Below are 16,141 nucleotides of genomic sequence, written 5' to 3'. Positions count from 1 at the left end.
AATATCATGATGATCAACTAAAACGTTTCTTAAAAACACACTATCACTTACTTCACAATCATGGAACTTAAATGAACACCATCTTCTACATGATAATTTTTTTTAAAACTGTATGAAGACTTGCAAAGTTGTTTGTTTGTTTTTTTAATTCTGTCTCTGAAAATATTTTTTCTATCCAAATTATGCCACCTAACCTTTTGAAATTCTCTGGTGTTTACCAAATATAATACAAATTTTCTTACCTGACATACAAAGCTCCACAGCCTGACTCCAATTTTACTTTCTGACTATTTCACAGTATCCCTTTTTGTGAACTATAAGCTTCTGCTAAATTAGACTTCTTGTTCCTGAATGGATCTTGCCATCTCTTCTATCCTTATATTTAAAAATAGCATCCCTTATGCCAGAAAGATACTCACCTCCTTTTCAATATCCATACACTGCTTCCCTTCCTTCAAAACAAACTAAGGAGGGCAGCTAGGTGGTGCAGTGGACAGAGCACCAGCCTTGAAGTCAGGATGACCTGAGTTCAAATCTGGCCTCAGACACTTAACACTTCCTAGCTGTGTGACCCTGGCAAGTCACTTAATCCCAAGCCTCAGCCTCAGCAAAAAAAAACAAAAAACAAAAAAACAAAACTAAGGTGACACCAAATTTTGGTGTTACAAATAACATTTAATTAATAAATAAATTAATTAATTTTATTAATTAAATTAACATTTAATAAATAAGTAAATGAATAAGTAAATAAATAAATAAATAAAATTTATTTTCTGATTTCTTCAACTACAGATGATCCCTCCATCCTATATCTGCCATACTGGTGACTTTTCCTATGTATATTATTATTTTCTTTTTTAAGAACAGATATCTTTTAACAAAGTATATTTTTTTAACTAAAAAGAAAAGAAAAAAAAAATCAGTAAAACCAATTAATACGCTGAAAAAAAATCTGATGTTTTATATGGACCCCAACTTCTGCAAAGGAGTAGGGAAAAATATCTTCTCACATTTCTTTGGGGTTAAAGAGTCTTGATAATTTTTCAGAATTTTATTTGTTTTGTGGTTTATCCCATCTTGATTTAGAAGTTGTAGTGATTTAGGGTTTTTTTGCACAGCTTAATTCCTTTTCCATTAGTTCATGTTAATCTTTCTATGCTTCTCTGCACCATGTTTCTCATTTCTTATGGCACAGTAACCTTCCATTACATTTACATATCACAATTTGTTTAGCCATAGACCAATTGATAAGCATCTAATATTCTATTGTCTGTGAGGTGTTCTCTCCCCCCCCCCAATTTGCCTAGCATTGAAATGTTTGAGTCAAAGAGCATGGACATTTTAATCTTTATTTGCCTAATTCCAAACTTAAAGAATAAGTGTACAAAGCTCACAGACAATGCATCCATGTACCTTTTGTTTCCTCCACACCTTCCAACATTAACTTCCCATCTTTTGTCAGTTTGTTGGGTGTGAAAGTAAAATTTCAGAGTTTTTTTGGATTTGCCCTTCTATTATAATATATAATTTGCACTTCTAACTTAATTATAATATATAATCTAATTATAATAAGAAGGGAAAGTCAATGAAACCCAATCCTTGAATGGGCAATATGCTCTGACTAGTACAAACCATGTGAAAGTATGCTAAGTTTGCTTCAGGAAGTATGTGTATACATGTGTGTACACATACATACACAGACATACACACATGTGCACTTGAACCATTAATGTAACCATGATAGTAAACATGTGTCCAGGGCTTGGAAAAAAACAACAGTTCATGGTTTTGATAATTTTAATGAGTTCCTTTTTATTACTTTTGTATGGTTTTCTTGGATATTTTTACAATATACACACATACATACACACAAAACAAAATCAAATTAAGCCCTTAGAAATGTGACTACATAAACTGAAAACGGGAATTAAATATCGCCCTTATCTAATGAAAGAAATGACAGAAAGAACCATTAGGTATCCACACCAATATTAGCAAGGAGAAGACTATTCAAGAACTGAAAAATAAATGGCAAGAATCAAAAAAGTCATCCAATGAAAACAGAATGATCATTCAAAAGAGGAGCAAAAAGTTACTGATCTTTATTCAATTTTCTGTGTGTTCCACATGTTTTTTCCTGGTAGTCTATTTTCCAGATGTCTTGATACCTAATTTTATATAATTTCTTGCCATATGATGTGGCCTTTATGTACAAAGCTATGTGCCTGATATTAGAAAAAAAAAATTACAAAGTTTAAATCTGATCTAAAATAAAGATGTTATCTAAAATAGCTTAAGAAATTTTCTTACCTCATATCTTTTGACTTGAATCTTTTTTTAAAATTTTTTTTAAACTTGAATCTTCTTTATGTCAACTAAACTCTAACTTGAAATAATTAAATTTTCCTTCTCCTTCCTTTATTTTTTATCCTTAAAATATTAGATGATATTCTCTCCATAAAACAGACATGGAAATACAAACATCCAGCAGTTCTAGCCTTCACTACAGCAAAATCAGAAATAAGTATTTGCTAAATTTCCACTTTAGCAAAATTTTCTGCTACAGAAATCTATCTCAACTAAGGTTTCACTTTTAGAAAAAAAACTTAAGAATCAATTCCTTGCATAAGCCTTCTACACCTTGGGCATTTACATATACAAGAACTTGAAAAAAACTGGTCCAGTCTTGGCTGTTTCTGTTATTCAAGTTAAGCTGGAACATCTGTCAAAGTGCCCAGTTTCAATAGTGACAAATGCTAACGAAATGCACAAGCAAACACAACTACTTTTCCCACATTAAGATTTTAATACCTAAATTATTTTTGCTGCTATCTTTGAATTCCTCAGGTTGCCAAATGTTTTATAGATGAGCGCTTTAAAAGATAGGACACTGGAAAGCAAGCTGCAAATATTTTAAATACAATCTGTCAAACTGGCCATACTATAAACCAGAGTCAAACGGCATACCTTAGAATCACAATGTCCAATGACTTCAATTTTGTCCGCCTTCAGTTCCACGTTTTGCTTTTTGTAAGGACTTTTTACCAGTACCCCTTGAACTTCCACAGAACTCCCAAAAGTCAGATTACTAAAACAACAACAAAGTTAAGATCATTTTACTATATGTGATGCATCGTTAGTTTTCATTGAAATTTTGTAATCAGAGCATTAATGTTTTCTTAATACCTGCTGGAAGAAAAGGAACACTAGGAAATGAGTATAAATCTGTTTGTACTTTTTTTTTTCTTCTTACTTTTACCTTCTGAATCCAATTCTTCCTGTGCAACAAAAAAATTAGGTTCTGCACACATATATTGTATCTAGGATATATTATAACATATTTAACATGTATGGAAGGAGGGGAAAATTTGGAACAGAAGTGAGTGCAAGGTATAATGTTGTAAAAAATTACCCATGCATATGTACTGTCAAAAAAAAGTTATAATTATAAAATTAATTTAAAAAATATCTGCTGGAAGCTTTTAAACAATTTTTCAAACTGAGTTTTAATCATAATTGAGATTTCCTATGGTCATAAGGTAGATTTCCAATAATCAAATCATCAGTTGTACTACACTGCTTCCTCCTCTTCCTGCCACCCATCTAGATAAGGTCAAGAGTACAGACAATAAAGTAAAACTCTAAAATTAAAATCAGAAACCAACGCAAACTGAGTATGTATCAAACAGTATTTCAAAGATGTTACAGAAGCTAACTTCACAAATATTCACAATACCCCTATAATTTCTAATGGTAGCTAATTCATAGATATCAATTTCTAACGATATTTAATACTGTTGTTGTTGTTCTTTGGCCATGTCCAACTCTTCAGAACCCTATGGACCATAGCATGCCAGGCCCTTCTATCATTAACTATCTCTCAAAGTCTGTCCAAGTTTGTGCTCACTATTTCCACAACATTATCTATATATCTCATCCTGTGCCATCTCCTTTTCCTTCTGTCTTCAAACATTCCCAACCATTAAGGTCTTTTCCAATGACTTCCATGTTCTTATTATATGGCTAAAGTATTTCTGCTTCAGTATTTGACCTTCTAGTGAATAAGCTGAATTAATTTTATTAAGTACAGAATGTTTTGATTTCCTTGCTATACAAGGGATTCTCAAAATTTTTTCTCAGCTCTACAATTCAACATCAATTGTGGGTGCTCAGTTTTCCTTTTAGTCCAAGTTTTATACCCATATATTGTAAATGGAAAAAGCACAGCTTTGACAATACAGACTTTTGTTTGGGAAAGTGATATCTGTTTTTTAATGCACTTTCAGATTTCCCATGGCTTTCCTTCCAAAGAGCATAATATGTCTTTTAATTTCATGGCTACATTATCATCTACAGTGATCTTTGAGCCCAAGAATATAAGCCCTGATACTGCTTCCATTTCTTCTCCCTCTATTTACCAAGATTTTAGATTTTTTTGATGTTAAGCTTCACACCACCTTTTATAATCTCCTCTTTCATTTTCATCAAAAGACTTCTTAATTCTTATTTATTTTTTGCCATCAAAGTGGTACCATCTGCATACCTGAAATAGTTGAAATTTTTCCCAGCAACCTTTTCCTATTAAGCTTTTGATTCATCCAGCCTGGCATTTCACATGACATACTCTGCATATAAGTTAAATAAGGAGATAATATACAACTTTGTGAGACTCCTTGTCAAATGTTACACAAATCAATTGTTCTATGGTTCCATATATAGGTTCTCCAGAAGACAAGTAAAATGATCTGGTACTCCCATCTGAGCGATTGCCACATTCTGTTGGGATCCACACAATCAAAGACACTAGTGTAGTCAATGAAACAGATGTTTTTCTGGAACTTTCTTGCTTTCTCCATAATTCAGTGAAAGTTGGCAATTTGGTTTCTAGTTCCTTTGCTTCTTTGAAAAATCAGCCTGGTCTTCTGGTTATTCTTAGTTTATATTAAGTGTTGAAGCTTAACTTGCAGAATCTTATTGTCATGTAAAATAAGAACAATTCTTTGGTAATTTGAACATTCTTTGGCATTGCTCTTCTTTAGGATTGGTATGTAAAATTATTTTGTTGAGTTTTACAAATTGGCTGGCATATTGAGTGTAACATTTTAACAGCATCATCTTTTATGACTTTAAATGGCTCAGCTGGAATTCTATCACCTTCACTAGTTTCATTGTAAGCAATATTTCCTAAGGAAATTGCTTTTATTTCTAGGATGAATGACTCCCAATCATCATCTTGGTTACTGTTGATAAGATCTTTCTCGCATTTTGGCCACTTTTTCTTACATCCCTCTGCTTCTGTTAAGTCCCTACCATTTTTATCTTTAACCGTGCCCATTTGTCCATTAAATGTTACCTTAATATCTCTAATTTTCTTAAAGAAAAGAGATCTGTTCTCTTTTCCATTCTATTGTTTTCTTCTATTTCTTTGAATTCTTCATTTAAGCAAATCTTATTTCTCCTTGCTATTCTCTGCAATTCTTCATTCTTTTGCGTATTATCTTTCCCTTTTCTCTTTTACATTTCACCTTACTTTTTTCCTCAGCTATTTGTAAAGATTCATCAAAGAACTTTTTTTGCTTTCTTGCTCTTCTTTTTCTTTGGAATTTTTTGTTGTATAATACTGTCTCCTGTATAATATTGCCAACCTCTGTTCACAGTTTTTCAGGCACTCTAACAGCTATCTTAAAAAATAGCTAATAGGGTAGAATAAACATTGGGACATTTCAGGATCTTCAAAACAATTAAATCTGCCCCAACAATTTATATCCAAATCAGAGAGGAAATGGACCAATCAATAAGAATTTTTAAAGTATTCATCAGGTGTCAGGTACTGCTAAACACTGGGGATAAAAGGTCAACGAATGCAATCCCTACTCACAAGGAGCTTTTATGAGGGGCACAGCAGGGCAGCTAGGTGGCTCAGTGGATAGAGCACCAGCCTTGAATTCAGGAGGACCCGAGTTCAAATCTAGTCTCAGACACTTAACACTTCCTAGCTGTCACTGTGACTCTGGGCAAGTCACTTAACCCTAGCCTCAGGGGGAGGAAAAAAAATCTAGTGTGAGGGGCACAACAAATACATGTTTAAGTATATGCAACACAAATATATAACATAAATAAATACAAAAATGTACAAAATAATTAAATACAAAGAATATGGTTGGAAGAATTAGAAAAGGCTTCATGCAGAAGATGGTAGAAAAAGGTAAGAAGGGAATTTATTTCAGACACATGGGACAGCACAAGGAGAAAGAAGGTAGTGTTGCTTGTGAGATGAGGGAAAGCAGTTTGCCTTGCTCACTAAGAGTAGGAGGGGAAGTAATGTCCAATGAAGCTGGAAAGGTAAGTTGGGTCCAGGTTATATAGAGCTTTAAAGGTAACAAAACAGAGGAGTTTCTATTCATTTTAGATTATATCTGTGCTTAAGGCAGTTACTTTAGCAGCAGTGTGGAAAAAAGACCAGAGTAGTGAGAAATCTGAGGCAGAGACATCAGGAGGCAACTGTAATTATCAGGGAGAGAGAAGATGAATGCCTGAACTAAGGTGGTAGCTGTGAATGCAGAGAAGGGGGTGCATGTGAGAGATGTGGATGTATATAGGAGAAATGGAAAGATTTAGAAAATCATTAGATATGTGGAATAAGAGAGAGTGAGGAATCAAGGAAGACAATGAGGTTACAAACCTGGGAAACTAGAAAACCGGTGAAACCTTCAACAGAAATGATGAAGTCTGGAAGTAGCAGGAGAAGCATGATGAGTTCAATTTTGGCCAGTTTGATTTGTCTCTCAGAATATCTAATGTGAAATATTCCATAGAGAAATGGTGATATGGGATTGAAATGCTGAGGAGATTGGAGCTGCATGTATAGTTAAGTAATTCATATGCAGAGAGATGGAATGAGAACATATGAGATTATTAACAGAGTGGAGAGGGATAAAAAGATCTAGAACAGAAACTTGATGAACATGCAATTATAGGGTCTGATACAGAAGATAATCTAGAAAAGGATTTTGAAAAGGATGATGAGACAAGGGGTGAACCAGGAGGAAGTAGTGTTACAAAATAAATTAGAAAAGAAAGATGACCAGAGAGGAGAGCAGTCAGTGTTAAATGCATATGGGACAAAAAGGATGAGAATTAGGAAAATATTGTATTATGTTTTAACACAATAAATATTTCCCAAGAACCACCAAAGATATTAAATTTAGCAAAATAACATCCCATATCTCAGCAGAAAGATGATGGACTGAAGGCACAAAGGAATCAAAAATGCATTTTCAGATATGACCACATATTTATTTTGGTAGACAGATATATTTGTTATAAGGGAGGATTTCTGTTTGGAGGAAGAGGAGAGGAGAGCTCAATTTGTGAACCCTAATCAATGTGGGGGAAAAATATCAATAAGGCATCTTAAAGATTAAAAAAATATATACTATTTTTTACTTCTGTATCCTTACCTGATAACTTTCTTTTGGATCTGTTCTAAGTCCTATTAGTACTGTGAGTTTATTAGGGGATTTCATTAATAATTTGAAGAGCTGAAGAAGATGAGTTTTTATTTGCATTTTTTGATTGTCTATGATTCTTTTTCAGAAAAGCCATTCCAACTGGCATCTTGTTAAAAAAAAATTTAAATTGGCAACTTCTGCCTAAGTCTCTGTTTTGAAACTGCCCAAATTACTTGGTATATACCTATACAAGGATACCTAGTTTTAATGCACTTTATTTTACTGTGCTTCAGATTTTTTTTTTTTTTTTTTTTTTGCAACTACAATTTGTGGCATCCTTTTGTTGGGCCAGTCTTTCTGCATCTTTTTTCCAACAGCATGTGTTCACATTGTGTCTCTGTATCACATTTTGGTAATTCTCATTTTCTCAATGTCAAACTTCATTATTATTATTATATCTATTATGGTGATGAGTGACATCATTGATGCCACTATTATAATTGTTTTGAAATGCCAAAAACCATCCTACAGAAGATGGCAAATTTAATCAATAAATGTTATATGTCTGTTCGAACTACTCCACCAACTGGCTGTTCCCCTATCTCTCTCCCTCTCTTTGGGCCTCCCTATTCCTGAGACACAATTATATTGAAATGGGGACAATGAATAACTCTACAATGGTCTCTAAGTGTTCAAGTGAAAGGAAAAGCTGAAAGATAAACCATCACTCTCATCATTCAATAGCCATCAACAACAAGGCAAGACCCTTCACCAGCAAAAAAACTGAGATTTGCTGAAGGCTCAAGATGATGGTAAACATTTTTTAGCAATAAAGTATTTAGGTGTATATATTTTTTTCAAACATAATACTATTGCACATCTAGACTACAGTACAGTGTAAACATAACTTTATGTACTAAGAAACAAAAAAAAAAATCATGTAATTCATGTTATTGCTATATTTACTTTCCTAGTATGCAACTGAATCCACAACATCTCCAGGTATGCCTCTATATGAACATTTTATCTTCTTTGGTAAAATATAAGCTTCTTGGGGGCAAGAGCTGTTTCATTTATTTTTTAATATCTAGTACTTCACAAAATAATAAGAGACTTAAATACTTGCTCACTGTTAATTACTTCCACTAAGAAGAAGGAAAAGTACAAATACTCTTCATATTTCTCTCCTCTGGTCCATTAAGGATCTGCTCAGTGAAGTTGTCATCCAACTGCTCCATTGGAAACCTCCAAGCAAGAGAAAGTTAAGTATTGATGACTCTAGTAAACTGAATGAATGGGACTAATTGGATGAAACTTTTTCAGTATTGAGACTAAATCACATGATCCCTATTCTCAGGTCTTGAACCCTGGGTTGCAGGGAGTCACGTGGTCTCTAAAGGTTAGACCCTCAAGAAATGACCCATAGGAAACAGATAACATTGGCCAAGGATAGTTATGTCCTTTTAGTCAATCCAATGAAAAGGCTCAGGTCTTTTGCTTTTCAAATCCTGGACAAGAAGGAAACTGGCCAGGTTCCAGGAGCACATAGTAAAAGCTGGGATGGCTCCCAGGCTTCTCCCTGCAGGGACTAAATGCTTTCTTTTTGTACCTGAAAATGTCTCTGATTAGTTAATTTGGGAAAGGGGTCTAGTCTAGCATTCACCCCACACATGAAGATAACACTGATCTTTTACAAACTTCACTGACTATATTTTGACAGTACTGTAAGTACACTAAAAAAAAAAAACTATTCTTAAATAAAAAATTCTAATTGACAATATTATTACAGAGAGGTTTTAGCATATTACAGATAGTCAAGCAGGAAGTTCTGGCCTATAACATCTCCTTGTAGGATCAGATCAACCATGCTAAATTAGATAATTATTGTCTCTTATCCATTCCAGTGACTTAGCACCTTGTAAGAATTCTTTTTTTTTTTTTTTTTTTTTCCCTTAAGCTGGGGTTAAGTGACTTGCCCAGGGTCACACAGCCAGGAAGTGTTAAGTGTCTGAGACCAGATTTGAACTCGGGTCCTCCTGAATTCAGGGCTGGTGCTCTATCCACTGCGCCACCTAGCTGCCCCCACCTTGTAAGACTCTTAACAGAACTTAATCTAATAGAGATTTTGGAGTTTATAGGATTTGGAGTTGGGAGACAATGAGTTTTAAATCCCACCTCTTAGCTATGTTACCTATGTGATTCACCTAAGTATTAATTTCTTCATCTGAAATATGATGCTAATATCATCTGTTATGGACCTCACAAAGTAGTCCAAGACCCAAATAAGAATATATGTAAAGTACTTTTCAATTCTAAGCATAATATAAATGTCCACTATTATTACAAGTAACTACATTATGAAAGTATAATATATAAATTTAGAGCAATCCAAAATGTAATGAGTACTTTATATAAATTATGAAATTTGCTGTTGGGCTGGTATTAGTATGGCTGCCAATGAATTTGACTAGATTAATTTTTCAATATCAGTTCAATTCCTTAAATTGCCCCAGACACATGCCTCCAATGCAATATGTGATCTGTATCCAGTCTTGTTTTTCCTAACCTCACAGCACAATAAAGAAAGAATTCAGCTTCAAATATCTTACTCACCTTCTGTGTAAATTTGGATCTGCTACAATCTGTAAATGTTCCAAAGATGATCCATCATTTATATGGAGGAACAAAACTTCCTTCTGGGATCGAACTGAACGAACCCATCCCTGAGGGAAGAGTAAAACATGACTGAATATTCATTCAAATTTAAAGATTATATGCTCTTTAAAAAATAACATTTTATAAAGGCTTCATCTCCAAAATATACAGAGAATTGATTCTTATTTATAAGAAATCAAGCCATTCTCCAATTGACAAATGGTCAAAGGATATGAACAGATAATTCTCAGATGATGAAATTGAAACTATTTCCACTCATATGAAAGAGTGTTCCAAATCACTATTGATCAGAAAAATGCAAATTAAGACAACTCTGAGATACCACTATACACCTGTCAGATTGGCTAAGATGACAGGAACAAATAATGATGAATTTTGGAGGGGCTGTGGGAAAACTGGGACACTTGATACATTGTTGGTGGAGTTGTGAATACATCTAGCCATTCTGGAGAGCAATCTGGAATTATGCCCCAAAAGTTATCAAAATGTGCATACCCTTTGACCCAGCAGTGCTACTACTGGGCTTATATCCCAAGGAAATACTAAAGAAGGGAGAGGGACCTGTGTGTGCCAAAATGTTTGTGGCAGCTCTTTTTGTAGTGTCAGAAACTGGAAAATGAATGGATGCCCATCAATTGGAGAATGGTTGGGTAAATTATGGTATATTATGAATATTACTGTTCTGTAAGAAATGACCAGCAGGATGAATACAGAGAGGCTTGGAGAGATTTACATGAACTGATGCTAAGTGAAATGAGCAGAACCAGAAGATCACTATACACTTCAACAATAATACTGTATGAAGATGTATGCTGATGGAAGTGGAAATCTTCAACATAGAGAAAAGCTAATCCAATTCCAATTGATCAATGATGGTCAGAATCAGCTACACCCAGAAAAGGAACATTGGGAAATGAGTGTAAACTGTGAGCATTTTTTTTTTTTTGTTTCTCTCCCCAGGTTATTTTTACCTTCCGAATCCAATTCTTCCTTTGCAACAACAACAACAACAACAACAACAAAATTCAGTTCTGCACATATATATTGTATCTAAGATATACTATAAGATATTTAATATGTATGGGAATGCCTGCCATCTAGGGGAGGGAATGGAGGGAAGGAGGGGAAAAATTCAGAACAGAAGGGAGTGCAAGGGATGTTATAAAAAATTACCTATGCATATGTACTGTCAAAAATGTTATAATTATAAAATTAATTTAAAAAAGGAATAAACAAAGCAAAATCTGATAAGTAAAAAAAATAACATTTTAAATTGAAATCAGGTATATAAAGGGCATCACTGAAATTTAAGTATTTTTAGAGCAATTACAAGACATTTGCTGGAGATTTAAAGACTAAAGCAAAATGAGTCACTACTGTCAAAGAAGTTACTTAAATTTTACTGGAAAGGGACATTTCCACATAGAAGTCAAGTCAAGATAACACCAGTGAAGTAAGAATATTTACAACCAGGACCCTGGATAAAAAAAGACCTCTTGAGCAGTTCCAATAGACAGAATGGAAAATGACATCTGCTATCAGAGAAAGAAATACGGAGACTGAATGTGGATGGAAGCTTGCTATCTTCACCTTTTTTGTTGTTTTCTTGTGGTTTTTCCTTTGTTTCTTTTTTTCCCCCCAACATGACTCATAGGGAAATATGTTACAAATGAATGTTGTAAGGGGATTTCTAAGAGTTCGTCTGTTTCCCCCCTTCCTTTAATCTTGACCTTAGTTTCCAGGGAGAAAAAAAATAGAAAAGCCTCATTTGACTTCGACTTAAAACTTAAATTGTAACTTAGGTTCTGACAATCTGGAAACATTCACTGAAAAGGAGAGGGGGCAAGGGGAAGGCAGAGAGAGAATAGAATACGGATGTAAAATGAGGTATAAGTTTTGGGATACGATCAAACTATTGACAAACTATTCAACTGTGCTTGCTACGAGGGACAATGGAGAATGGGGTAATCGGTCATCGGGAAATGACAACTGATTTTATAAAAAGGAGTATTACTCTAGCATTTAAAAAAAAGAAATGAGATTGAGTCCTCTCACGTTCTGCTGTCAGAAAGGGTTTTCCCCGCTTTTTCTATTTTAAAATTTTAATTTTAATTTTAAATTTTCTATTTTAAATTTTAAAAAAGAAATGTGAGCCGATAGAGGAATAGGATACATAGCTTTAAGTCCTGCGTATGTTTATACTTTACAGATACACATAAGTTATGTTTTATTGAAAGGACAAATTACGTGTGTATAGTTTAACTTCTTTTTCCCTCCATTTTCTGCACATACAGGTTTGAGAACACTAGCGGAGAACGTGGGGACACACAGAACCCTCTGGGAACCCCGGTCTGCGCTGTTTGCGCCCATCTGGAGCGGACGGACAAGGCAGAAAGAAAACGGGTACGGCCACCAACCTGCACTTTCACGTTCTCCCCCGGCTCCTGGCTCCCCAGGGCATCCCGGATGCTCACTTTGGGGAGCTGGGTGGGCTTGGGGCAGGGGGCAGCGGTGCAGTAGGCGCGCAGGGCCCGGGACAGCCCTCGGGCCGCCCACATAGTGAGGAGGCCGGGCCTCGATCCCTTCCTGCTGGTCACTGCTCAGCACTCAGACCCGGGGGCCGCTCGGGGTGACTCTCATCCCGACTACCCCAGCTCCCTGACCCCAGAGGTGCCCAGCACGCAGGCTGCCCCGCACGCACCGCGCGCCGCTCTGCCCCTCCCCGGCCCAACTCGGAGGGCGACCCCGGAGACCAAAGGAAGAAGGGAGACCGCTGACAAGTCGCCAAGAATTGCGGGAAGTCTGTTTAAAAAGTAGCTTTTTGCTCCAAATCTCACGCCCTCTGCACGCCGCCGGGGACTTGACGTAGAATAAGGACGCCGGCGTCGGTGATGACGTCAGACGCTGTCAGGTGTCTGAAGAAAGACTGGCGGGCCAGAGGAAAGGGGCGGGGCCTGTCCAGATCCCTTCTGGGTGGCTGGAGTAGAAGGAACCTCTTTGTCAATCAGCAAATCTGGCAAAGAGATTGGACAACCTGTAAAGACCCAGCAAAAGAAAGGGGGTGGGGAGCGGATGTCCTTTTAAGAGGGCTTTAAGATCGGCTCTTAGAATTGTGCTTTTTTTTATTGTTGTTTGCTTGCTTTTTGTTTTCTTTCTCATTTTTTCCCTTTTTAATCTGATTTTTCTTGTGCAGCATGATAATTGTGGAAATGTGGAAGAATTGCACACGTTCAGCTATATTGGATAGTACTTGCTGTCTAAGGGAGAGAGAAAAAACTTTGGACCACAAAGTGCTGCAAGGGTGAATGTTGAAAATCATATTGTGGAGGAAGAAGGAGTTTGTGTCCAAAGGAGAACTAGAGATCATTATTGATCACAAAATAGAAAAATTTGATTACACTGAATTAAAAAGCTTTTGTATACACAAAACTAATGCAAACAAGATTAGAAGGGAAGTAACAAATTGGGAAAACATTTTTACAGTTAAAGGTTCTGATAAAGGCCTCATCTCCAAAATATACAGAGAATTGACTTTAATTTATAAGAAATCAAGCCATTCTCCAATTGATAAATGGTCAAAGGATATGAACAGACAATTTTCAGATGATGAAATTGAAATTATTTCCACTCATATGAAAGAGTGTTCCAAATCACTACTGATCAGAGAAATGCAAATTAAGACAGCTCTGAAATATCATTACACACCTGTCAGATTGGCTAAGATGACAGGAACAAATAATGATGAATGTTGGAGGGGATGTGGGAAAACTGGGACACTGATACATTGTTGGTGGAGTTGTGAAAGAATCCAGCCATTCTGGAGAGCAATCTGGAATTATGCCCAAAAAGTTATCAAACTGTGCATACCCTTTGATCCAGCAGTGCTACTACTGGGCTTATATCCCAAGGAAATACTAAAGAAGGGAAAGGGACCTGTATGTGCCAAAATGTTTGTGGCAGTCCTTTTCATAGTGGCTAGAAACTGGAAAATGAATGGATGTCCATCAATTGGAGAATGGTGGGGTAAATTATGGTATATAATATTATTGTTCGATAAGAAATGACCAACAGGAGGAATACAGAGAGGCTTGGAGAGACTTATATCAACTGATGCTGAGTGAAACGAGCAGAACCAGAAGATCATTATGATGAGGGTTGGGGTCCCTTTAAGATTCCTAATTGCCCAACCCATGACTGACCTTGATTCACAAATTCTGGTCAAAGGCACCCTTTGAATATCCGGGCCCAGCCCCCACCTTCAGCTCAGCTTCTCCCAGCCCTCACCTGATCTGGGCTAACTGAAAAGCCAGCCGAGAACTTAGGGGTACTGCCCATCATCTTTTGGGTATAAAAGAAACAAGCTGGAATGCCCTCTTTGCAGGAGGCCTCCCAGCTAACACATGGTATCCTTCTAGCCATGTAAGGGTCCCTGCCTGCCCGGCGGCCACCTCTGGCCCTGGTGTCTTTCTAACTGAGCTTTACTTCCAAATTTCTACAATAAACCTTTTATTTATCAATCTAGGTTTTCAGGCCTGTAAATTCATTTTACAGGGGACACTGCGCCTCATGGGATCTATGTGCCGACAAATGGGGTTCCCCCTTTCCTTTCCCTCATTAATTATACACTTCAACAATGACACTGTATGAGAATGTATTCTGGTGGAAGTGGATATCTTCAACATAGATAAGAGCTAATCCAATTCCAATTGATCAATGATGGACAGAATCAGCTACATCCAGTAAAGGAACACTGGGAAATGAGTGTAAACTGTGAGCACTGTTTTGTTTTGTTTCTCTTCCCAGATTATTTTTAGCTTCCGAATACAATCCTTCCTTTGCAACAACAACAACAACAAAATTCAGTTCTGCACATATATATTATACCTAGGATATACTATAAGATATTTAATATGTATGGGAATGCCTGCCATCTAGGGGAGGGGGTGGAGGGAAGGAGGGGAAAAATTTGGAACAGAAGGGAGTACAAGTGATAATGTTGTAAAAAAAAAAAATTACCTATGAATATGTACTGTCAAAGAAAATGTTATAATTATAAAAATTAGTAAAAAAAAATAATTTAAAAAAAAAGAAAATAAAAAGCGTTAAAAAAGAATCATTTCTTCATTTCCGATTAGTTCTAGCAAAGTTTGTCCAGTGAGACCTAGGAAGAGCTCAAAGTTTAGATGCGAGAATCTCTCAGCAAGAAGGCTCATTGTGTGCACCGTCCTGGGTCCTCTTAAACACAGGCTACCTGCTGCACTGAACCCAGCTTTTAAGGCTTTCCAAGTTACAATGTTGCTATTGCATAAATCATTTTCTTAGTTCCTTTCACTTCACTGCAACAGTTCATAAAAGTCTTCCCAGATTATCATCCTCTTCATCCTTTCTTTAAACACAGTAGCAAAGTATCACATTCCTATGAATCCTGATCCATTCAACTATGCAGAAAGAGCTGTTATTAACATGTTTGCGCAGATAAGCCTTTTTCTTGAATTCTTTGAAGTACGGCTTCACTGGGACAAAGGATACGCAGTTTAGTGACTTTGGGGAGTAGTTCCAAATTGTTTATCAGAATGTGTATTAATGTACCCATTTCCCCACCATCTCTCCAACACTCGCTGTTTTCCTTTTTTTAGTCATTTTTGCCAATCTAATGGGAATTGCATAGAATCTCAGAGATCAAATATTGAGAATTAAAAGGCAAAACCACAAGAACTTATGATGTACTCACTATGTACCAAGAACTGTGCTAAACAATGAGGATATTAAAAGGAAGATAATTTCTACACTTTGGAAGAAAACAATATGCAAAGGGCTCAGTACAAAACAGACTCAACTTTCAAATTTTGCTCAAGTTACAAAAATGCATTCTTGCACCTTGGCAATTAATAATTCTGTGGCCTTGATCAAATGAACCTGTTTTCTCATCTGAAAAAAATGGACATAATAATGGCAGTTGTTTCTCCTTGAGTTTTGCAAGGATCAAATAAAATAATGTGCTTAATCATGTGAGG

At 36.0% G+C, this 16,141-nt stretch overlaps 1 protein-coding gene across 1 annotated transcript in view; it reads right to left on the bottom strand.

Moving 5' to 3' along the window:
* The window catches only part of NARS2 (asparaginyl-tRNA synthetase 2, mitochondrial), a 171,923-nt gene extending 158,903 nt beyond the window's left edge, over positions 1-13,020 (bottom strand). Inside the window, exons 1-3 of the mRNA XM_074303965.1 lie at positions 12,545-13,020; positions 10,065-10,174; positions 2,968-3,088 (exon numbers count right to left, since the gene is read on the bottom strand). Of these exons, the coding sequence (XP_074160066.1) occupies positions 2,968-3,088; positions 10,065-10,174; positions 12,545-12,685 (372 nt within the window). The 5' untranslated portion in view covers positions 12,686-13,020. The remainder of the gene's footprint in view (positions 1-2,967; positions 3,089-10,064; positions 10,175-12,544) is intronic.
* Between the last annotated feature and the right edge of the window lie 3,121 nt (positions 13,021-16,141).

The sequence above is a fragment of the Sminthopsis crassicaudata genome, chromosome 3 (assembly GCF_048593235.1).
Source record: "Sminthopsis crassicaudata isolate SCR6 chromosome 3, ASM4859323v1, whole genome shotgun sequence".
NCBI classification, from domain to species: Eukaryota; Metazoa; Chordata; class Mammalia; order Dasyuromorphia; family Dasyuridae; genus Sminthopsis; species Sminthopsis crassicaudata.
Note: the sequence above shows the minus strand (reverse complement) of the source record. Positions and strands in the feature narration are given on the sequence as shown.